This window comes from Chlamydotis macqueenii, chromosome 1 (assembly GCF_036417535.1).
Source record: "Chlamydotis macqueenii isolate bChlMac1 chromosome 1, bChlMac1.mat, whole genome shotgun sequence".
In the NCBI taxonomy this organism is placed as follows: Eukaryota; Metazoa; Chordata; class Aves; order Otidiformes; family Otididae; genus Chlamydotis; species Chlamydotis macqueenii.
In genome coordinates, this window is record NC_141556.1 from 214287259 (window position 1) to 214310690 (window position 23432).

The 23432-nt window shown below is 61.4% G+C and overlaps 3 protein-coding genes across 3 annotated transcripts; all 3 read right to left on the bottom strand.

The window, feature by feature from the left end:
* Positions 1 to 1897: 1897 nt before the first annotated feature.
* Positions 1898 to 10658, bottom strand: P4HA3 (prolyl 4-hydroxylase subunit alpha 3). The gene is made up of 14 exons (XM_086760976.1): positions 10590 to 10658; positions 8466 to 8725; positions 7730 to 7872; positions 6847 to 7067; positions 5744 to 5893; positions 5596 to 5647; positions 5276 to 5433; positions 5014 to 5190; positions 4506 to 4570; positions 4180 to 4339; positions 3554 to 3616; positions 3306 to 3374; positions 2229 to 2325; positions 1898 to 2036 (listed from the first exon to the last, which is right to left on the bottom strand). The coding sequence occupies exons 1-14, from the start codon at positions 10656 to 10658 to the stop codon at positions 1966 to 1968; spliced, it is 1755 nt and encodes a 584-aa protein (XP_086617102.1). The 3' UTR covers positions 1898 to 1965.
* A 537-nt stretch (positions 10659 to 11195) lies between these two features.
* On the bottom strand, positions 11196 to 12811 carry NEU3 (neuraminidase 3). The gene is made up of 3 exons (XM_086743223.1): positions 12761 to 12811; positions 12428 to 12652; positions 11196 to 12283 (listed from the first exon to the last, which is right to left on the bottom strand). The coding sequence occupies exons 1-3, from the start codon at positions 12779 to 12781 to the stop codon at positions 11327 to 11329; spliced, it is 1203 nt and encodes a 400-aa protein (XP_086599349.1). The 5' UTR covers positions 12782 to 12811; the 3' UTR covers positions 11196 to 11326.
* Positions 12812 to 14984: 2173 nt separating this feature from the next.
* Positions 14985 to 20546, bottom strand: SPCS2 (signal peptidase complex subunit 2). The gene is made up of 5 exons (XM_086739792.1): positions 20473 to 20546; positions 17115 to 17198; positions 16632 to 16792; positions 15411 to 15545; positions 14985 to 15244 (listed from the first exon to the last, which is right to left on the bottom strand). The coding sequence occupies exons 1-5, from the start codon at positions 20509 to 20511 to the stop codon at positions 15058 to 15060; spliced, it is 606 nt and encodes a 201-aa protein (XP_086595918.1). The 5' UTR covers positions 20512 to 20546; the 3' UTR covers positions 14985 to 15057.
* Positions 20547 to 23432: the final 2886 nt, after the last annotated feature.

The following is a 23432-nucleotide window of genomic DNA, read 5'->3' on the forward strand; positions in this document are numbered from 1 at the left end:
CGAGCGGGAGGTGATGCCAAAGCCAATTAAAAATACCGATGCTTATTGCGGCTGGAGGTCACTGCTGTGCAACTGGGATGCCCTCTGGAAAAAAAAAAAAAGAAAAAAAAAAAACAAACAAAAACCCCACTACAGTAAAGCAGGGAGTGACTTCTACACTGAGCTCCCAGTCAGGAGGTGGTGGTGGGGTGACAGATCCCATTGGTGACACCAGTAGCCCAGTAAATACCGCGCTGGGGCAGGAACGGCCCGGGAGGAGAGATCTCCAGAGGTGTCTGGTAACTGGCCGTTCACTGGTTTGAACTGGTGCTCAACCCTCCTGAAAATCCAGACCTTAGATCTTCAGGTGCCACCCCAGAAATAGTTTATGGGTTGCCGTTTGCAGGAAAACTGGGCCCTGGTGCATTCTGACGCTCGTTTCTGAACCCGGCGCTCCGCTCGCAGCCTGAAACCGCCCGTTGTTGCCCAAACCTGGCCTGGCTTAGGCCGAGCTTTCCCAAACCGGTGGGGTGACCTCTCACCGTGTGCTGCTGTTTCCAAATGGAAAATGGTGTGTGTGTGTGTGTCGGTTTTCCGGAGCCCGCGCTGTGTCCCCCGTCAGCCCGATCCTGTCCGTGTCTTGTTCCGCGTCTGTGCCTCTCGCCTCCGAATAAAGCGTTTGTGAAAAGCCTGCGCTGGGAGCTGCTCCTTTCCCTCCCGCTGGCGTCCCGTACCCTGAGTGCCCAGGTGGAATCGGGGAAAACTTGCTCTGAAATTTTCCAGACTTTTCCGGTCAGGGAGGTTTCACAGAGCTCTTGTAGCACCTTCCCGGTGCTCCCGTTCCTGCTCTTCCCCCGCAGAAGGGTTAATCCAGAGCCGGATCAACGGCCCCGGAGTGAGAAATGCACATTTTTGAACCCAAAACGAGCAGGAGAGCCCTGGGAGAGCTCTGCCTAGTGTTTTTATCCCCCTCCCTGATTTTTATCCTTTACCTTCCAGCTACCGAAGAGGCTGGAACCCCCTATGGAGCCTCTCCAGCCGGGAGGATTTTAATCCATCCAAGCGTCGCGTAGCTGAGGCTGGATGGACGCGGAGTCGGGGAATTTCGATGCGATGTGTCCTCCAGCTTTTGACCCTCGCTTCGTCCCAGCTGTCCCCCGTCCCAAGGGGCCAGGGAGAGCGGCGTGTGCTCCCTGCCCGATCTCCGGGCGCTGCGGGGGAGCCCTGCTGCCTCTTCTTTTTTAATTTTTTTTTTTAATTTTTTTTTTTTGGTTTTTTTTGCCTTCCAGTCACGCAGGTGCTGCGGTCGGGCTGGAGAAAGGGAGCTTGTCTGCGGGGCCTCAGGGGAGCGACGCTCGCGCGTGCGCGGGCAGGCTGCGGGCCGGGGCGGCTGGAAGGCAGCGGCTGCCTGCTCTCTCCCCGAGGTTCCCTCTTACAGCACCTGCCCTGCAGAAAATAAAATTCAGGGGTGCGGAAGAGGGGGGACCGGCGCTGTTGCTGGGCCAAGAGCGGAGCGTGGGGCTGCGGGATCGGGCCCGAGATGCAGGCAGGCGCTGCGGCAGGTTTATTTGAGTAAGGATAGCACGCGGTCTTTCCTCCGATCCTGTACGTCTCTTCCGTTCACTCTGAAGCCTACTGATGACCGTAACGGTGCCATGTCGCTACCTGCCAGTACTTTTAGCAGAGAGGCTTTACATCTAGGGCTGGAGGCGGGGCCTTGAGGGTGCATTTAGGGTCCCGGCCGGGGATGTGGGGGGACACAGACACCTCCACATCGTCAAGGAATTTCCCCCAGACTCCACTTTTGTGTCTTTTCGCTTTATTTTCACCAAATCCAGCCACAGCTGAGCAAGTGCCACCCCCCCCCCAACACCCCGCACCCCTGCCGCCCCCTGCCCTCCCTCCTCTTGCTGGCAGCCTCGGGGCCGCGCTGCGCTGGGGTGGCTGTGCCACCCACGGGTGCCACGTCCTCGAGCCCCCGGCGGCTCAGTCTTGGGGGCGCGCGCCGCACGGCCGCCGAAACTCCTGCCCGTGCTCGTGGATCCACTTATTCGCCACTGGAAGGGACAAGGACAAGGACCCCCCTGTGCCTCCATCCCCCTCTCCGGCCCCGCTGCGGTATCGGTGCCGTATTTTTTCCCTGTTATCCAGGATTTTTCTGGGTTCCCAGCCACCCTCGCCTCCCCGCCGGCAGAGCTGCTCCCCCAAATCCGTGTCACCCCAGGGTGACGCGGGGCACCGTCTCTCACCCCACTTGTCCCCAGCCAGGACGGGGCAGCCGGCGTGCAGGGTGTCCCCGTCGCCGTCCCCGTTCCTCCGCAGGTTCCACCAGAAGAGAGCCGCGTTCTGCGGAGCACAGAGGGGTTTGGCACCCCGAAACAGAGCTGGGAGCCTCGGAATTGGGGTTTGGCACCCCAAAATTGAGCTGGGAGCCTCGGAATTGGGGTTTGGCACCCCTAAACCAGAGCTGAGAGCCTCGGAATTGGGGTTTGGCACCCCAAAATAAAGCTGGGAGCCCTGGGGTTGGGGTTTGGCACCCCGAAACAGAGCTGGGAGCCTCAGAATTGGGGTTTGGCACCCCTAAACCAGAGCTGGGAGGCCTGGGGTTGGGGTTTGACACCCCAAACCTGAGCCAGGATGCCCAGAATTGGGGTTTGGCACCCCAAAACAGAGCTGGGAGCTGTGGGATTGGGGTTTGGAACCCCTCAAAGGGAGCCAAGAGCCCCGTGGCTTGGGTTTGGAACCTCAAAATAGAGCTGGGAGCCCTGAGGTTGGGGTTTGACACCCCTAAACCAGAGCTGGGAGCTGTGGGGTTGGGGTTTGGCACCCCAAAATAGACCTGGGAGCCCTGGGGTTGAGGTTTGACACCCCTAAACCAGAGCTGGGAGCCTCAGAATCAGGGTTTGGCACCCCAAAATAGAGCTGGGGGCCCTGGGGTTGGGGTTTGGAACCCCAAAATGGGCAGGAGCCCAAGGGTTGGGGCCTGGAACCCCTAAAACAGAGCTCAGAGCACTGGGGTTGGGGTTTGGCACCCCAAAACAGAGCTGGGGGCCCTGGGGTTGGGGTTTGGCACCCCAAAATAGAGCTGGGAGCTGTGGGATCGGAGTTTGACACCCCCTCAGGGGAGCCAGGAGCCCCGTGGCTTGGGTTTGTCGCCCCAAAATAGAGCTGGGAACCCCAAGACTGGATTTTGGCATCCCAAAACATGGACGGGAGCCCCAGGGTTGGGGTTTGGAACCCCAAAACAGAGCTGAGAGCACCGGAACTGAGGTTTGGCACCCCAAACCAGAGGTGGAAGCCCTGGGGTTGAGGTTTGGCACCCTCACCTTAACCACGGGCACGCTGAAGTTGCCGTAGATGAAGGCGGTGGAGCCGCCGGCCTCCACCGCGCTCAGCTGGAAAAGGAGCGAAAATATGAGCTGCAACCCCCCGTTCCCCTCCCCCTGTGACAGGGCTGCTTTGCACGGGGAAACTGAGGCACAGAACCTCCCAGCTCCAACCCCGTTCACTCTGAACCCTACTGATGACTGTGCAGGTGCGATCTCTCCGGGCCTGGAAAGAAGGGAGGACTCACGTAGATCATGACGGTGGCGATCCTGTTGCCCGACTTCATTCTGTAAAGGGGGCTCTTCCTGGACTGCCCCAAGAGCGAGGGGGTGGGGACAGTCAGTCCACCAGCCCAATGACCACCCCAGGAACCCCTCCTGGGCATCATCCCAGGGATCACCTCCAGGAACATCTGACGGACCATCCCAGAGGCCACCCACCCTGTGAACCACACAAAGGCCCACCCCAGGGACCCCTCCTGGTCACCATCTCAGGGATCACTATGGGAGACCACCTCCAGGAACATCTGAGGGACCAGCCCAGGGACCACCCACCCTGGGAACCACCCCGGGAACCAACCCAAGGACCACCCCAGGGACCCCTACTGATCACCATCCCAGGGATCACCTCCAGGAACATCTGAGGGACCAGCCCAGAGACCACACACCCCAAGGACCACCCCAGGGACCCTTCCTGGTCACCAACCCAGGGATCACTACAGGGGAGGACCTCCAGGAACATCTGAGGGACCAGCCCAGGGACCACCCTGGTGACCATCTGAGAGACCACCCCAGGAACCATCCCAGCATCACCCCAAGAGCACACAGGAACCACCCCGTGACCACCCTGTGACCACCTAAGCAGCTCCCTGACCGTGGCGTGGTCGAAGTGTGGCTCGTAGTGGCCTCCCAACCCATAGTTGACCACCTGCAGGTACTCGGCGTAGGGTGGCCGCAGATCCAGGCCGGTGACGGCGGCAATGCGCTGCTCCAACACCCGCACCACCGGGTCGGCCGTGTCCTTCAACCAGGCGCTGCGGGAGCACCCCACCTTCAGTACCCCAACCCGAATTCACGCATGGGTGGGCTGGGTGTGGAGGACCCAAGCCTCCCCAGCATGGCTTCACTGCCACCTTGGTGGTGGCAATGGGGCCATGGTGGTCCCGCTGGCTGGGGGACAAGGGATGGGGTGGCTTCTACCTCTTGCTTATCCGGTACTCGGCTTTCTGCTGCTTCTCCCCAGAGGCGACCACGGACCTCTGCAGCTGGAGGACACATGGTGGGGAGGGATGTTGCTGCAGACGCGGACCCCCCCCACACCAAGCAGGGACCCCAGTCGGGGTCCAAACTGGTGGGTTTGTACCAGCTGGTTGCCAAACACCCCCACCCAAAGATGTCCCACCAGGGTGGTGGAAGCAGTGACGGCAGGTGGATCCGACGTGGTTGGGTGTCACCAAGCCAAACCTGGCTGGGAAGGGGTTGAGGTGCATGCATGGACCTGGTTTCACCCCAGAATCTTTCGAGGGGCTCAGGTGGAGCTAAGCTGGGCTTATCCCCCCACCATGGTCTCGCTGAAGAAGGGTTTGGCTAAGCCCCAGCTTAAAACCCCTCCTATATCTGCATGCCCACGGTGGTCCACCCTAGACCACCAGCTCTTGGGGCACCTTCCTCCAGGAGATGGACACCCCTGGGGACGCGGCCAGCTCACCCAGGGCCCTGCCAACCCTTTGATGGTCTCGGCCTCGGCGTCGCTGATGAAGTCGTGGTACAAAGCCACGTAGGGTCGGATCTGGACCATCTCCTTCTTGGCGGGTTGGAGAAGGAGGTAGGGGCTGCCGTTGGTCTCGTAGGAGCAGCCGAGGTGTGGGAGACGCTCGGGGGCCAACTGGGGAGAGAGAGGACCGAGGAGGGCGTGAGAGGGGGGACAGCGGTGGGGTGGGGGACCATGGGACCCACCCCGTCAGTCCCACCTGCCCTGCCGGGCGCTGGCACAGCTCCTCGTAGGCGTCGCGGCTCTGCAGGCGGGTGCCGTTGGGGCGTCGCAGGGGTTCGGCGCTCGCCGCCCTCCCCGTCTCCAGCAGCTTCTCATACTTGGCCACGTTCTTCACCACCCTTCGGTTACTGGGGTCTGCCGGAGAGCTGGTGTCACCCGAAACGCCACGTCCCCATCACCCCCCAGTCCCTGGAGAATTACCCCACGTGGGGGCAAGAAATGGGGTGAGGGAGGCTGGTGCCATGCACAGATGATGGGGACAACCCAAAACCTCTCCCCTTCTCCTGCGCCACCTACCATAGTGGAGAAACTCCCTGGAGAGCGTCAAGGCGTGGGAGATGTTTCCAGCCTGGATGAGGGGAGCGGAGAGCCCGTGAGCATCCCCCTGTCCACGGTTCAGCTCCACCGGGCACTGGGGTGACTGGGATGGGACTCGCAGCCGTACCATGAAGTAGGAGAAGGCGAGATGGTCCAGAGCATCCTCCAAGCTGCTCCGGTCCTCGGGGTTCCAGCTGCCGTAGGAGAGGCGGAAGAGGTCGACGGCCTCCTCCAGCCACGCGATGGAGTGGTAGTAGTCGCCCATGTCGTAGGCCACCTGCGAGGCAGCGCGCAGCCCGGACCCGCCGGCTGGGCCAGCCTGGCCTGCGGCCCATCCCCACCCGTCCCATCCCATCCCCTCCCCTCCCGTACCGCCCCATTCCATCCCATCCCCACCCATATCTCCTCCTGACCATCCCATCCCTTCTCATCCCGTCCTATCACCATCTTCATCCCAATTCCACCCCCATCCCCTCCCATCCCATCCCTACCTTGTCCCATCCTGTCCTGTCCCATCACATCCCATTCTGTCCCATCCCCATCCCATTCTGTCCCCATGCCATGCCATCCCATCGCAATTCCCGCCCATCCTGTCCCATCACATCCTAGAATCATGGAATAGTTTGGGTGGGAAAGGACCTTTAAAGGTCATCCTGTTGCTTTCCTATTCCCATTCCCTCCCATGCCATTTCCATCCTGTCCTATCCCTTCCTTTCCTGTTCCATCCGTCCTGCTCCATCCCCATTTCAATTTCCAACTCCATCTCCATTTCCATCATCTTCATCTCCTTCTCCACCTGCACCTCCATCTCATCCCATCCCATGCCATCCCATCCCCATCCTGTCCCATCCCTTCCTTCCCTGTCCCATTCATCCTCTCCATCCCCATTTCCATCTCCATCTTCATCTCCATGTCCATCATCTTCATCTCCATCTCTATCTGCACCTCCATCCCATCCCATCCCATCCCATCCCATCCTCTCATCCCATCCCATCCTATCTCATTCCATCCCATCATGTCCCATCTCATCACGTCCCATCTCATCCCATCTCATTCCATTCCATCCCATCCCATCCCATCCCATGCCATCCCATCCCATCCCATCCCACCCCACGCTCTGACACTTTTACCCCCGGGCAGGAGCCAACCCCAAAACCGATGTCCATCCCTACGGAAGCAACATCCCAGGCTGGAAAATCTTTATGGGGGGGTGACGGGGCTCGCCCTCACCTTTCCCACGTGGAAGCAGTCGTCGGCGGAGAGGGAGACGCGCCGGCCGGGGCTGTAGAGGGGCGGGTGGCCGGCGCCGGCTCGCTGGAAGACGCCGTTGGCCATGCCCTTGACGCTGAGCGCGTAGACGTCCTGCAGCCGCATCAGCGCCCGGGCTGCCCCATCCAGGTCCTCGGCTCCGGGCAGCTCCTGCTCCACCTCCTTGAAGCCGGCACGGAGCGCTGGTGGGGGGAACAGGGTGCGGGGGGGAGGGGATTAATGAGATTTTGGGGTGCAATTGCATTTATCAGGTCTTCTCCACCTCCAGGAACCTCACATGCTGCTCCTCCACCCATTCCTCTGCTCCTCCGCCCGTTCCTCTGCTCCTCCACCCATTCCTCTGCTCCTCCGCCCGTTCTCCCGCTCCTCCACCCGTTCTCCTGCTTCTCCACCTGTTCTCCTGCTTCTCCATTTGTTCTCCCGCTCCTCCACCCGTTCTCCTGCTCCTCCATTTGTTCTCCCACTCCTCCACCTCTTCTCCTGCTCCTCCATTTGTTCTCCCACTCCTCCACCTGTTCTCCTGCTCCTCCATTTGTTCTCCTGCTCCTCCACCTGTTCCCCTGCTTCTCCACCTGTTCTCCTTCTCCTCCACCTGTTCTCCTGCTCCTCCACCCATGCTCCTGCTTCTTCATCTGTTCTCTGGCTCCTCCATCCATTCCTCTGCTCCTCCACCCATCCTCTCGCTCCTCCACCCATCCTCCTTCTCCTCCACCCATTCTCCTTCTCCTCCACCCGTTCTCCTTCTCCTCCACCCGTTCTCCTGCTCCTCCACCCACTCCCCATCACCCCCCGGCTCTCCCCGGGTGACACAGGGGACACACAGCCGAGCCACCCCACCCCATACCCTGGATGTTCTCGGTGGCCTCGTCGCTGTAGACGATGTTGGGCCAGTCGGAGTGAAGCCGCTTGATGAGGCCGAAGGCCAACAAGGGGTTGTCCACCGAGGCCTTGGGGTCCTGGTGCAGCGCCTGGACCTTCTCGTAAAACCTACGAGGTACCCACTGGGTGACACTTGGAGTGGTGGTCCTGGGTGGTGACACCCCTGGGGTGGGGTCCGGAGTCTGGTGAGGATGGGTTGTCCCTTGGGGACGCTGTGACCCACGTCCCCCATCCCTGGTGGGTACGTGGGGATGGGTTGTCCCTTGGGGACGCTGTGACCCACGTCCCCCATCCCTGGTGGGTATGTGGGGATGGGTTGTCCCTTGGGGACGCCGTCACCCACGCCCCCCATCCCGGGTGGGGATGCCCCGCGCCCGGGGGACGCCGTCACCCACGCCCCTAGTCCCCAGCCCAGGTTTTGGGGGGGTGAACCCAACTCCCTCCCTCCTGGAACACGGTTGTGGGGGGAGCGTGGGCAGCGACCGGGCCGCGCTCCCCACCCACGCCGCCCCACGCTCCCATTGTCGCGCACCCCCCAAAAATTGGGTGCTGGGGCGGGGTGGGGGGGGGTGGGCTGAGTTACCCCCTCCCTACCAGGCCGGCACGCACCCCCGCGGGTGCCTGTGCGGGTTGGGGGGTGGGATGCTCCCGGGGCTGCGTGGCAGCGCCCACGCGTGACCGCGCCGCGGGGTGACCGGTACCTGGCGAGGCGGCGCAGGCGCGCGCTCTCGAGGCGCAGGTAGGCGCGCAGCCGGCGGAGCAGGCGGCCCTCGGGTCCTAGCGCCCGCCGCACGCTCAGCACCGCCGTGTAGGTCTCGGCCGGGCCGGGGGGGGGGAACAGCGCCCCCAGCACCCCCAGCACCCCCAGCACCCCCAACCCCCGCATCCGGCCGCCGCCGCCGCCGTCGGGAGGGGACGGGGGGGGGTTGGGGGGGAGGGAGGAGGCGCGGGGAGGCCCCGCCTTGGGTGGGGGGGAAGGGGGGGGTGAGGGGGGGCTGGATCCGCCACGCTGGCTTGGGGGGTGGTGCTGGTCCCCATCCTGCCCGTCCCCATCCCGGTTGTCCCCATTTTGTCCCCTGTCCCCATCCCATCCCGTCCCCCACCCTCCCTGTCCCGTCCCCGTTCTGCTCGTCCCTGTCCCCTCCTGTCCCCGCCCTCCCTGTCCCTAATTCCACGCTGTCCCCCTCCTGCCTGTCCCCATCCCCCGTGTCCCTAATTCCACGCTGTCCCCCTCCTGCCTGTCCCCATCCCCCGTGTCCCTAATTCCATGCTGTCCCCCTCCTGCCTGTCCCCATCCCCCCTGTCCCTAGTTCCACGCTGTCCCCCTCCTGCCTGTCCCCATCCCCCCTGTCCCTAGTTCCACGCTGTCCCCCTCCTGCCTGTCCCCATCCCCCCTGTCCCTAGTTCCACGCTGTCCCCCTCCTGCCTGTCCCCATCCCCCCTGTCCCTAGTTCCACGCTGTCCCCATCTCCCTGTCCCCTTCTTGTCTGTCCCCAAACTGTCCTGTCCCCATCCTTCCCATCCTGCCCTGTCCCATCCTGTCCCGTCCCCACTCTGCTCGTCCCTGTCCCATCCTCCCTGTCCCTAATTCCACGCTGTCCCCCTCCTGCCTGTCCCCATCCCGTCTGTCCCCACGTTGGCCCCTGTCCCCATCCCATCCTGCCCCCCCTCTTGTCTGTCCCCATCCTGTCCCGTCCCCACTCTTTCTGTCCCGTTCTTGTCTGTCCCCAAATTGTCCTGTCCCCATCCTGCCCTGTCCCTGCCCTGTCCCCCTCCTGCCTGTTCCCCTCCTGTTTGTCCCCATTTTGTCCCCTCTCCCCATCCTGTCCTGTCCTCATTCTGCTCGTCCCTGTCCCATCCTGTCCCCATCCTCCCTTGTCCCTAATTCCATGCTGTCCCCATCCTGCCTGTCCCCATTTTATGTCCTGGCCCCATCCCACCCTGCCCCTCCTCTTGTCTGTCCCCATTTTGTCCTGTCCCCATCCTGCCTGTCCCCCTCGTGCCTGTCCCCATCCTGCCCTGGCCTCATCCTACTTGTCCCTGTCCCCTCCCTGTCCCTAATTCCACGCTGTTTGTCCCCATTTTGTCCTGTCCCCATCCCATTCTGCTCCCCCTTGTCTGTCCCCATCCTGTCCTGTCTCCTTCTTGTCTGTCCCCAAACTGTCCTGTCCCCATCCTCCCCGTCCCCATCCTGCCCTGTCCCTGTCCTGTCCCCCTCCTGCCTGTTCCCCTCCTGTTTGTCCCCATTTTGTCCCCTGCCCCCATCCCATCCTATCCCCTCTTCTTGTCTGTCCCCACCCTGTCCCGTCCCCATTCTGCTTGTCCTTGTCCCATCCTGTCCCCATCCTCCCTGGTCCCTAATTCCATGCCGTCCCCATCCTATCCTGTCCCCAAACTGTCCTGTCCCTGTCCTCATCCTGCCTGTCCCCCTCCTGTTTGTCCCCATTTTGTCCCCGTCCCATCCTGTCCCCATCCTCCCTTGTCCCTAATTCCATGCTGTCCCCCTCCTGCCTGTCCCCCTCCGGCCTGTCCCAGTGGGGTGAGGGCGATGGGTGGGGGACGTCCCGCTGGGTTCCCACCAGCACCGCCCACGCTTTCTCACCCTAGGAAAAAAAAAAATATATATATATATATATTTTTTTTTTTTTTGGCAGAAAAACCTGAGGTGCCCCATCTGCGGTGGCACCCCATCGCCACCATGGTGGCCTCCATGGGGAAAAGGGGTTGGAACCGGCTGAATTCCCCGAGGAAAAGCCGAGAGACGTCGGGAAACGTGGGTTTCTCCCAGGGCGGCTGCAGCCCCGCACCGAGGGGCCAGGCCTGACCTGCGCCACGGGGGTGACGGGCGCGAGGACACCACGGGCGCGAGGACACCACGGGTGCGAGGACATCATGGGCGCGAGGAGCCATCTCCCTCGGGATTTTTTTTCCCCCTAATATCGACCGGATTTCACTGGTTTTGGGAGGATTTTATTCGGCAGCAGCACAGGGCCAGGAGGTGGCTGTCACCATTGGGATGCCACAACCTGTCCCCTGTGGAGCAGAATAAAAAACAAAACAAAACAAAAAAAAAAAACAACAACCACCCAAGATTTGAGTGCTTTTTCCAAGGCGAAACCCAGCTGGAACCAGGAAAGGGAAGAAAAAGGGATAAAAAGAGGTAAAAAAGGGGAATTCGCTCTCTGCCACGCGGCGGGGGGGCAGGAATCACCGATATTTTTAACTGAATCACCACGTCGGGGTGGTTTTTCCCCAAAAGACCGACTGCTCTCAACGGCACTTTCTGCTTTTTCGCTGCTACCAGGTGAAAAATGCTGATTTTTGGTGAAGCAGCGGCGTTTCGGGTGCTGCGCCAGCATCCCCCTGGCCACCCCCCCCCACACCGCCCCGGTCACCAACGTCCGACGGGTGATTAAAAATCCGAGCGTTAATGAATTAAAACCTACGCGACGCCGAGCCTCCGGCCCATCAGAAACGTCCCGGTTGGGTCCCGGCGTTGCCGTGCGCGCCGGTTCCGGCCGCTGGCGGTCGGGAGTGACCCCCCCCCCAAAATTACTCCATTTTAGGAAGCGCTGAGGTTCTGCTCGCCGCCGTTGGTGTCCAGGGTGAAGAGGCAGAAGGCGATTTCCTCGCAGGCGCTGGCGGTGCCGCACTCGAACAAGCAGCCGAAAACGCCGGCGGGGCAGACGGCCAGGTCGGAGTAACCGGCCGGCCCCGGGTGCAGCACCCACGGGTGCCGCCAGCTCGCCCCGTCCAGCGGCGAGGGGTTGAGATAGATGCCCAAATCGCGCCGGCGGTGCCGGTCGGTGGGATGGGAGTAGAGCAACCAAGTCGCCGCGTCCCCGGTGCCGGCCGGGGCGGCGAAGCTCACCACGCTGCCCTGGCAACCCCGCGGCGGTTCGCCCAGCGCCGTGCACCGTGCCGACGGCTCGAACCGCAGCCCGCAGTCGTCGCTGAACGTCACGGCCCGGCAACCCCGCGGCGCTCGGGCGTTGCAGTAGAGCACGGGCCGGCGGGAAGCGCCCCCGGCGATTTCGGCTACCTGGCACTCGCCCGTGCGCCTGCCGCCGACCAGGGCGCCCTTGCGCCAGCGGCGCCCGCCGTCGTCGCTGTAGAAGACGAGGGCGTGCTGCCGGGTGCAGCAAGGCAGCGGCACGGCCCCGCGCAAGCACCCGTGCACGTAATAGGCGTACGCCGGCACGACCAAGCGCCCCGAATCCAGCTGCACCCCGTGGCCCGGCCCCACGGCGAAGGTGGCCCAACGGGACAGGTCGGTGCCGATGGCTTCGTCGGTCACGTCCCGTAGCGGGGTCCAGCCGCGCCCGCCGTCGGTGCTGGTGGCGTAGCAAAGGCGAGCGGCGCTGCAGCCCCTCCAGATTTGGCACCGCTCCGTCTTCCCCCGCTCGACGCAGATGCAGAAGAGGAAGATGGCGCCGCTCCTCGCGTCGTAGAGGGGACAGGGGCTCATGGTGCGGCGACCGGGCAGCACCAGGGCCGACAGCTCCTCCACCGGACCCCACTGCCGGCGAGGAGGAGAACGGGGCTCAGCCACGGGACGCTGCGCCCCGAAACCGCCCGGCGTGGCGGCTGGAGGTCGCGGTTCGTTCCTCCAGCCCAAGTTGGTTGAGGTTTGGTTTTTTTGGTTTTTTTTTTTTTTGGTTACCTTGACGGAGGAGCCGTGCCGGACGCCCCGCCGCAGCACCAGGTACTTGGCGTCCTCGTCCCTGGCCGAGGAGCGCTTCTCGGCGAAGGCCAGGAAGGCGGCGGCCGCGGGGATGTAGAGCAGAGCCGGGATGCGGTAGGTGACCCCGCTCGCTTGCCGAAAAAGCGTCTCCCGCGGGAAAACGGGCGAGGAGCCCAGCGCCGGGGGGGTCTCCCCGCCATCCCCCTGCCGCGGGCAGAGTGGGGAGGGCAGACGGTAAAGGGTTAAATGCTGGTAAAAGGCGGGGGTGGCCCTCGTGTCCCCCAAGATGGGGGGAGAGGGACCAGGACTCACCTCGGTGTCGGCCCGGGACATGGCGGCCTCCTCGGGGTCCCCGCCGGGGCCTGAGCGGGGCGGACGGGGTGGGAGTGAGAGCGGGGACCTCGGCGGGGTCCTCACTGTGCTCCCCCCCCCGTGGTGTCCCCGTGTCCCTCTGTCCCCTTGGGGCTCCCCTACATCCCCCCAAACGGCGTCCATCCCCCCCGGGCTGTCCCCAAGGGCTCTGCACCCCCCCCCAGGGCCCCCAAGCCCCCAGCCCCAAGTCCCCGTGCCCGTGGCACCCCAGGCCTCGACCCCCCATGTACCCCCCCCATTCCCCGTGCACCCCTAATGCCCCAATCCCCCCCCAATCACCCCACGCACCCCCCCCTTCCCCATGCACCCTCAGTGCTCCAATGCCCCCCCATTCCCTACCCAGCCCCAATGTCCCAGTCCCCCCCACCCCCCCCATTCCCCACGTACCCCCAATCACCCCACACAGCCCCCCGTCCCCCCCACCCCCCCCATTCCCCACGTACCCCCAATCACCGCACACAGCCCCCCGTCCCCCACACCCCCCCATTCCCCACGTACCCCCAATCACCCCACACAGCCCCCCGTCCCCCACACCCCCCCATTCCCCACGTACCCCCAATCACCCCACACAGCCCCCCGTCCCCCACACCCCCCCCATTCCCCACGTACCCCCAATCACCCCACACAGCCCCCCGTCCCCCACACCCCCCCATTCCCCACGTACCCCCAATCACCCCACACAGCCCCCCGTCCCCCCCACCCCCCCCATTCCCCACGTACCCCCAATCACCGCACACAGCCCCCCGTCCCCCACACCCCCCCCATTCCCCACGTACCCCCAATCACCCCACACAGCCCCCCGTCCCCCACACCCCCCCATTCCCCACGTACCCCCAATCACCCCACACAGCCCCCCGTCCCCCACACCCCCCCATTCCCCACGTACCCCCAATCACCCCACACAGCCCCCCGTCCCCCACACCCCCCCCATTCCCCACGTACCCCCAATCACCCCACACAGCCCCCCGTCCCCCACACCCCCCCATTCCCCACGTACCCCCAATCACCCCACACAGCCCCTCATCCCCCACACACCCCCCAGTCTCCTCATGCACCCCCCCGTTCCCCACGCACCCCTAATGCCCCAACTCCCCCACCCCCTCACGCCCCCCCATTCCCCACGCACCCCCCCATATCCCAATCTCCCCACACACCCCCAGTGCCCCAACCCCCCCATACCCCCCTCATTCCCACGCACCCCCGCAATCCCCCATGCACCCCCCCTCATTCCCTACGCACCCCCCCACGTCCCAATCCCCCCATCCCATGCCCCCCCCCCAGATCCCAGTATCCCCGCACCCTCCCCATAACCCGACTCCCCTCCACCCCCGCACTGCGCCGATCCCCCCCGTGCACCCCCCCACGCCCAGACCTCCCCCCCCCCCAGCCCGATCCGCTCCGCACCCTCTCCGCGTCCCGCTCCCCCCCCATCCGCACCCCGCGCTCCGCCCCCGCTCCGCCCCTTCCCGGCAGCTGCGGGCCCGGCCCCGGCCTGGGCGGGGAGCGGAGATGCGGGGGGGTGGATGCGGGGCGGGAAGAAAGCGATCGAAGAGGAACCCCCCAACCCTCACCCCCAGACGTGCTCCGGAACAGCCTGAGCGCTGCTCTTCCCTTTTAAAAAAAAAAAAAAAAACAAACCAAAAAAAACCCCAACACAAACCCAACCCCTTTTTTTTTTTTTTTTTTTTTTAAAAAATAAATTATAGAAGCGATGGCGATAGGAAAGCGGGGGCCAAAGAGGGCCAGGCCCAGCCCGAAGCCCCTCGCTTTCCTTTTTCTCCACCTCCTAGGGAAGCTGAAGGCACAGTTTGGCTTCCCTGGATAAAGCTTTTCCGTAAAACAATCCCCCCCCCCCAGTCAGATAAACACAAAAATAAAACTTCATCGCAAGCGGCGCCGCTCTACGGGATTTTGTGCCGAATTCCCAGCGCAAAAGGGAGCGGCGACCGAAAGGCGACGGGTGAGACCCCCGCCCCGGCCGGAGGAAGCCGGGGTGACAACCTCCCCTCCCGTCCCCGGGGGCAAATAAATCCTGGGGGGTCCCCGGCCCAGAACCCACCGAGCCACGCAGACCAAGCCCGACTCCAAAATCTTGGATCCGAGATGAAAAATCCCCCATTCTTCCCAAAGGGAACGAGATTTCAGGACAAAACCAGAGGCGAGGTTTGGCTTTCTCTGCCGTTTCGCTTTATTGGCGTTAACCGAGCGCGTTCCCGGGAGGCGCGCGGCGCGGAAAATCATTTCGTTTTCCTCTCCAGCGCCAGGCTGTCGTGCAGCTTGGACACCTCCGGCTCGTAGGCCTCCATGACCAAGGTCCCGTTGTTGTCGAAGAATTTGGCGATGGATTTGGTGAACTCTGCTTCCCTCTGCTGTTTGGTTTTCCCGCTGATGAAAGTCAGCTTCAGGGTGTACTTGTCATCGAACCTGCGGAGAGATTTCGCGGCGGAATTTCGGGTTGGCTCGGCGGAGACCACCACAAAAAAAAAGCCGACGAGGGTTCGAGGGGAAAACCCTCGGGGAGCGGAGGTCCCCACCGAGATTTCCCCCCCGCTCCCCGCCCCCGTTTTGCCGCTCCCGGAGCCAACGATACCGTTTGAGGCTGGAGGAGAGCTGCCAAACGTCGTCGGGGTCCATCCCCGCGGGGTCTTTTCTGTGAGCTACCAGGAAAATGCTCTTCTCTTTGTACGAGGTATAGATAGTCAGGATGCCCATCATCACAAAATAGGTGCAAAAAAAATAAATTAAGGAAATTAAAAAGCTGGAATTAGAAGTCGAAATCGGGCAGAGAAATTGCTTGGGTCCCCTCGGACACCGCTGTTCAACCACCTCTCTCGCGACATTATCAGGATGCTTGGCTGACACCTCGTCAGCACGAGGAATTAAATCATTATTTACGGGATTTTCTTAAATCGTGCACGGGAGCTTCAATCAACGCCCAGAAGTGGTGGGGAAAGCGACGGTTCCCTACGCGCCTTCCTGGAAGGGATCTCTCCGGGCACACAGAAAGCTTGGAAGCGGAAATCACGACAGCGAAATACCGCTTTCATCAGTTTGCTAAATTTTTGGGGCGATATTTTGGGCGATAGCGGGAAAATGGGAGACGAACGAGCCACAGAATTCATCTGTGTGCCCCGCCTAGGCACAGATCAAGCAAACAATCTCTCATTTGGGGAATTAAATAATTTTAAGCGCCGCAAGACGAATCATCCCAATGTTTGTGCCGAAAACCAGCCAGAGCTGTAGCCTGGAACGACGAAATCACTTCCCCACGGCCGCGCAGCCGTCAGCGGCAATAAACTTCCAGGCCTGACATTTAAACATTTAAACCTCGATTTGCAGCGCCACCGTCCCAAATTCAGCGCCTGCTCCGCTTCGGTGCTGGCAAGAATCGCCTCCCCTTTACCCTTCGCTCTCCCCGAAACGCAAACTGAAGCCCCGAAGCTCTCGGGGGCCGATCTTCAGGTTGAGATTTCCAGTCTGAGATCCGGGAAATCACCGCCAGCGATTTGGAAATCGCGGCAGGCGGGAGCCCGGAGAGCAGATCAGCTGCCCAGGCGGCTCCTGACCGCTCTGACGTGAGCCGAGCCGCCGTGCCGGCTTCCGCGGCGCTGCCGGGGAAGCCTGGATCACGAGATCGCTCCAATTTCCAGCCAGGCAGGCAGGAATTTTGCCATCGCGTGAAAACCACTTGATTATCAGCTGATCTTCACACCACGGGAAGTAAAATTCCCACAGGCCTGCAAACGGGAACACAGAGAAGGGGTTTTTTTTTTGTGCTTCACGGGGAAAATGAGACATCCGTAAAGGATATGACACGACACAAAAGGCAAGGACGGGTTTGGATTCAGGAAAGGGGTGCAGGTAATCCCAAATCAACGCGACAATGGCGAAGAGACAGGAGATTGTGCAGATGATGAGGCGGCCGTCGATGAGGCGGAAGTTTTCCACGTACTTGTACTTCTCCAGGAGAACCTGCGGGAGAAAGACGCAGCCCGCTTTATTTCGCGCCTCCCGTGCGTTTGACAAGCGGCTTCAGGAGAGGACTGGGGGAAGACGGCCTCGATTAAACCGAGCAGAAACATCACACAGGATTAATTTCTGCCTCAGACATCGTAATCGTTGCCGACGCTCGAAGCCACAACAGCGCTTTAGGCACGGGAATCGCAAGAGACGCCCCAGAACCCGGCTAGAGGCATCTCACGGTAAAACTGGAAAAGTTGACAGAGTTTTAAAACGGAATAAAAGAAAACAGGGCGTTTCCCAAGAGGGAGAAATCAGCAGTCGCAGAAAATACCTTTTTGGCAGAATCGTCCAGCGAATTTTTCACAGCTGAGCCGTCCCATTTGTCAATTTTTACCGGCTTGTCGTCGATCTTCCACTGCAACGGAAACCAGACGGAGCTGAGAGAATTTGGCGCAGCTTGGTTTCGCATTTCAACGCTCTCGCTCCCGGCGTGAGCGCAAAAGGTGGGAGGCAACTCGGAAAACACCCCCCCCAACACCGTTTGGAGAAACCTGACCGGAGACGGCGGGAACGCGGGGGCCGAGACAGCTGTACCGCACCGAAAGCCGCCTCGGCCCCCGCGCAGATGGAAGCTCGCGCAGCTCGGCGCGGCAGTAAGGGGCTACAAGGGGTTGAGCCCTGTGCATTTGAAGCCGTCAGTTATTTCAAACAGCCCACTGAGTTCAGCCCAAATTTTAGCTGCCATCAGGAGCAAATCTCCCTTTTTTTTTTTCCCCCCTAATTAGTGAACTGGATTTTAGGAGTCTCTAAGTAACGCCACAGCACCCCAGCCCTCTTTCCTCATCCCCTGGATAAGCCACAAAAGCTCGGAAGAAACCCATCCAGACTCGACCAGCGCCGCCACGTGCGGCCTCCGTTTCTCCCGAGGGAGCGCAAGGAAGGGTGACGAGGAACCGCGACCGCGGCGGAACGTCCCGCCCTTTATCGTGCCCGTACAGCTCACCGGAAGGCGTCGCTCAGCCCGCAGAGTTTATTTTTGTTACTGATAAAACTCCCCGAAAAGGCTCAGCCTTTCGAGCTGGTCACCCCTCCCCTGCTGCTTTGGGCAAGTAAGAAAGCACAAAACGAACGAGGAGTTTTTAAACACCTCCACAGGCCACGTGAAGCCTTCCTTCGAACCAGGTCTGCCTTTAAGCACAGCTGTGATTATTTTTTTTTTTCCCCAAAGGCCGTCAAAGGAATCATTCTGAAGCCGTAAAAAGTGTATCTCAGCAAGTATTCCGAAGAAGTTTTTCACATTTCCAGGGCTAAAACAAGACAACGCGTGCTATAAAACACGACAGCGTTCTCCAGCTTGTTCCTGAGAGCAAGAGCCCAGAGATACGGGAGAAGACACCACTCCAGTGATGTTTTTGTGACTTTTTTTCACAATTAAATATTTAATATTGGGGTCTTCGCTTTCGGCAAGAGCGCGGTTTACCTGGCATTAAAGCGCAGTGCATCTATCTCGCCACCAACGCTCAAGTTTTTTAATCAATCTTATCACATCTGGTTTTTCTTCCTTAAGCCCGAGGGGATGGAATCGAGGCTTATCCTAAAACTTCTCCTCTCCTCCTCCCAAACACAACCACCGGCTTTCTAGATGTATCTGATGACAGAACAGTTGGGAAACGCTGGAGAAAAGCGCAGGAATTCAGAAATAAACGAAGATAAAGCTTCAGGCAGTGCTGCTGCTGCTGCTTCTCTTGAATTCTTCCAGGATTGCGAGCGAGGGAGAGGCTGGGATGCTGGCAGCCGGAGCGCCCGGGCTGTGGAAGAAGCTGTGGAGCTTTGACTCCTTCATTTTAAAAACCGAGTGAAAAGTTAGAACGTCAGAAGTCTTACTGGTCCTGAAGGCTCCCTACCCTACGAGCAGGAAGGGAACACAGCGTTCTGCAGCCAGGCGCAGCTCGGAAGCGGATTTGGCTGGTACCTGAAAGCGTATCCGGGTAAGAACAAGGGCTAAAATACAGCCGGTGGCGACCTTCCTTAAAAACAAAAGAGAAAATCCCTCACTTAAACCCTTCACAAAGCTCCCTCACGAGCAGGAGGCACGGGAAAATCCTACGGGAGAAACGTCGAGACGTTCACATCTCAAAAGACGCGGCCCAAACGTAACTTTTCCTCCCCACCTTACTCCTGCTGCTGCTACTCTCCGCTCGCTCCGTCACCCCCAACTTTAGCCTGCAACATCTCGCTTGTCTCTTCGAACACTGCTGTGAAGTTCACGGCACGCTTTGGGTTTGACAAACATAAATCGGCAAGTCACACAGCAAAATAAATAAATAAATAAATAAATAAAGGATTTGCTGCTGCCGTACTCAAGAGTCAACGCCCCCCGGTCGCAATGAGTTCCTTCTGGGGCACGGGAGCGGAAGGCGGGCACGGCAGTTGGTGTTTAGGAAGTGGTTTGAGTCCCACAGCTTGCAAAACCTTACAAGGTTTTGCTCTAGTAGCAGCAGAGCGTGGCTAATAACTTACTTCTGTGAAATCTCTAGGTGTTTGAGAGGACGGCACGCCACTGTGAAGTCGTGCTTTCTCCCTAAAGGATCCAGCTCCCGCGCCAACAGCTCACTTCCCTCAGCAACTGCTCCTTCTCCTTCCGAAATAACGGCCCCTCAGCATCCGCCGAACGCGTCGGGACGAGCGGGAGCGCCTCGAGAGCGCGAGACCTTTCCAGAGTTCTTCAAGTTCAACCACAAAGCGCTGTCATTCCAAAACCAAAGGCTGAGCGCGCTTGCAAAAGATACCCAGAAACGTTTCATTTGCCTGTCTTCTATAAAAGGATTCGCTCCACAGCTTCACCTGCCGCTCTGGAGAAACGCCACCCAATCTCAGCGACAGTCAGGACAGCTTCATCCCCAAACAGATGCATGAAAACTACACTCTTTAGAAATTAAGAATATAGGCAAAGCAATGAAAACCGAAGCGTTTTCAACTGCAGCCAGTCAGATTTTGAAGTTTGGTGGAAGACGCCAAACACACCGCTCTGAATATCTGAGCACACCCTTCTGCAACCAGAGACAGAGCCACGACTGTCTCCATCTTCTTGTGGAAAAAAAAAAAACCCGCTTCTAGGTCTTTCGTTTCACCTGCCAGACCGCCAAATACGGCGGAGAGCTGAGACACAAACACCTGACCTCTCAAAACCGAGCCGCGGCGAAAGCCGCTCTGCAAACACGTTCCTTTGCGCTACCGGGGCGAGACTGGGTTTAAGCAGGCTGTAAAGGTTTAAGCAGGCTGTAAAAAGCAGACTTTTTACGGTATGCTTTGGTCCGCCCCGGCCCAGCGATGCTTTCCCGGCCAGGGAGCCGGGGGGAAGAGCTCGGCTGTGCCGCCAGCCGGGCTTTGCTCAGAACGGCTGGGCGAGAACCAGCCACGCCGGCAAGAAGAGAGAGAAAAAAATAATAAATTAAAGAGTTAAAGAAGCGATCTCGCAGGCGGCTGTCGCTCGCCCGGGGCCGCTTCCCCTGCCATCGCCCGCCCGGCTCCGACACAGGGGCCCACGGGGAGGCGGGGGGTGCCGCTCAGCAAGGGGGGGCCCCACTGGGGCTCGGCGCAGCGCCCGCCCGGCTCCAGGGAAGGAGCCGCCGGGCAGGGCGAGCCCCGGGGCCGGGCCGGGGCGGGGCGGGCGGCCCGCAGCACGGTACCTTATCGAGCAGCCCGTTCCTGCCGCCTTTGGCCGCCATGTTCTCGCCGCCCTCCTCCCCCGCCCTCCCCGCGCCAGCTGTTCGCTCCTGATTGGCCGAGCGCGGCGGGGAAGGGTGGGGGGGGGGGCCGACGGGAGCGGGTGGGCGGGGAAAAGCCCCTCGTTGCACGCTGGGAAGTGTAGTCCGCCCCGCCCGCCTGCCGCGTTTCTATGGCGACGGGGCGGCGCGGAGAGGGGAAGGCTGCGGGGGAGGCCGCGGTGCGGGGCTCGCTCGGGGAGCGGGGGGGTGGCGGGGGGCGGGGAGCGCTGCACGGCCGGGCTGTCTGGGTCCGGGGCCCGCGGAGGGTCACGGGTGGGGGGAGACGCGGGGCCTCTCTGGGCCGTGGAGGACTGTGAGCTCTATGGTCACGTGGGGGTGTGACGGGGAGGGGGTGTCTGTGGGGAGCGGGGGTCTCTGGTGTCGTGAGTGGGTGTGCCCACGGGTGTGTGTGTGAGGGGTGGGCGTGGGGTGGGTGAGGCGTTCGCGTTGGGGGACCGTGGGCGTGGGGGTGTGATAGCGTGGGGAGTGGGCGTGGGGGTGTGATAGCGTGGGGAGTGGGCGTGGGGGTGTGATAGCGTGGGGAGTGGGCGTGGGGGTGTGATAGCGTGGGGAGTGGCTGTGGCGGGGTGTGCGAGGGTGTTGGTGCTGTGGGGCGTTAAGGACGTGGGCTGTGGGTGTGCTCAGCTGGTGTACGTGAGGGGTGCGTGGGGTGTGTAGGGGGTGCGTGGTGTGTGAGGGGGTCCGTGGGGTGTGTATGTGTGTGCATGGGGTGTGTGAGGGGGTCCGTGGGGTGTGTGAGGGGTCCGTGAGGTGTGTGAGGGGGTCCGTGGGGTGTGTATGTGTGTGCATGGGGTGTGTGAGGGGGTCCGTGGGGTGTGTGAGGGGTGTGTGAGGGGTGCGTGGGGTGTGTATGTGTGTGCGTGGGGTGTGTGAGGTGTGCGTGGGGTGTGTGAGGGGTGCGTGGGGGGTGTGAGGGGGTCCGTGGGGTGTGTGAGGGGGTGCGTGGGGTGTGTGAGGGGTCCGTGGGGTGTGTGAGTGGTCCGTGGGGTGTGTGAGGGGTCTGTGGGGTGTGTGAGGGGTGCGTGAGGGGTCTGTGGGGTGTGTATGTGTGTGCGTGGGGTGTGTGAGGGGTCCGTGGGGTGTGTGAGGGGGTCCGTTGGGTGTGTGAGGGGTCCGTGGGTAGGTGGGCTGTCGCTGGGGGGCTGTGTTGGGTGTACGGGCCCACGCGTGGGGATGTGACCAGTCCGCGCTGCGCTGAGCGTGGCGGTGCCGAAGCGGCGTCCCGCCCGGTGTGTCAGAGCCGTATCGGAGCGCGGGGACGCCATCGGATGCCACTGGGAGACCATCTCCAGCTGCGGGGGCTGGGCCCAGAGCGATGCAGCGCCTGCGGAGCGGGTTCTTTTCCCGGAGCAAGGAAAAGGAGACGGGAAGGCCCGCTCGTGTGTCCGTAGGGGCAGGGCCACCATCCACCCCCATCATCGTCACAGCTGGTAACGCAGATAACAGAACTTGTAGTGCCCAGAAAGTCTTGAAATCTTTTGAAACGTCATTGAAACGAAGAGGGCAGGGTGCCTATGGCCCCCGTTAAACGAGGGCTCCGGCAGGAACCCCTGCACGATGGCGGGGGGAGCTTCAGGCAGGACCCTGATGGCACAGCGTGGTTCTCCAGCGGCTGTTCTGAGCCTGAGCCTCTCCGTTCGCTCTGGGCTTCGAGAGTCGCATCTGTGAAACGCTCGGAAGTGGCAGAGATGCCTTCTAACGTTGAGAAGCGGTGGAGAGGTCTACTGGGCTGGTCAGGGGCTTGGAGCACAGGACCTTCTAGGAGAGGCCGAGGGTGCTGAGCTTGCTCTTTGTCTGGCCAAGAGGAGTCAGAGAATCACAGAATCACAGAAGGGTTTGGGTGGGAAGGGACCTTTCAATCCCACCCAGCCCGACCCCCTGCAAGGAGCAGGGACATCTCCAACCACATCAGGTTGCTCAGAGATGGACGCAGTGCTGCTGGGAAAAAAAAAAAAAAAGTCCTGCCTCTCTACCTTGCAGCTCTTCTGAGTGCTGGAGGCACCGGTCCTCGGCTGGAATACGCTTTGCTGGGAGGGTCGGGATGAAACTCTGCAGCCTGCGGCGTGACTCGGCGCGCAGAGCAAACGGCAAACTATTTTATCTTGCAGATTGCGGGTGAGACGGCTCCCACCGGTGGCTTTCTTCCCATGTCTGAAGGAGCTGATGCCTCACAACCCTTTTACCGCCACCCTGAGCCCTACGGTATGAGCTTGGCTCCGTGGGAGGACTCCTGCTCTGTCCCTCCTTCGCAGTTCGCTCTCTGGGACAGCGACCACGTCGCCTTTCCGTGTTCAGACACTCCTTGTTTGAAGCTGGTCCAGGTTTCATCCTCCGGCAGCTTTCTGGGCAGAGGGGATACAACCCAAACGTGCCCATGACCTTGGCAAGCAGCTTTGGAAGGTGGCCAGAAGGATGCTGATGCTCCCCGCACGAGCTACATGTAGACTGGGAAATCAAACGGGCCAACGGCACCCTGGGCTGCACCCCCACAGCGTGGGCAGCAGGGCGAGGGAGGGGATTCTGCCCCTCTGCTCCGCTCTGGTGAGACCCCCCTGCAGCGCTGCGTCCAGCTCTGGAGCCCCAACAGCAGAAGGACGTGGAGCTGCTGGAGAGGGTCCAGAGGAGGCCACGCAGATGCTGAGAGGGCTGGAGCAGCTCTGCTGTGAGGCCAGGCTGAGAGAGCTGGGGCTGTTCAGCCTGGAGAAGAGGAGGCTCCGGGGAGAGCTGAGAGCGGCTCCCAGTGCCCAAAGGGGGCTGCAGGAAAGGTGGGGAGAAATTCCAGGTGGTGGATGCTCCATCCCTGGAAACATTCCAGGCCAGGTTGGCCGGGGCTCTGAGCAACCTGATGTGGTTGGAGATGT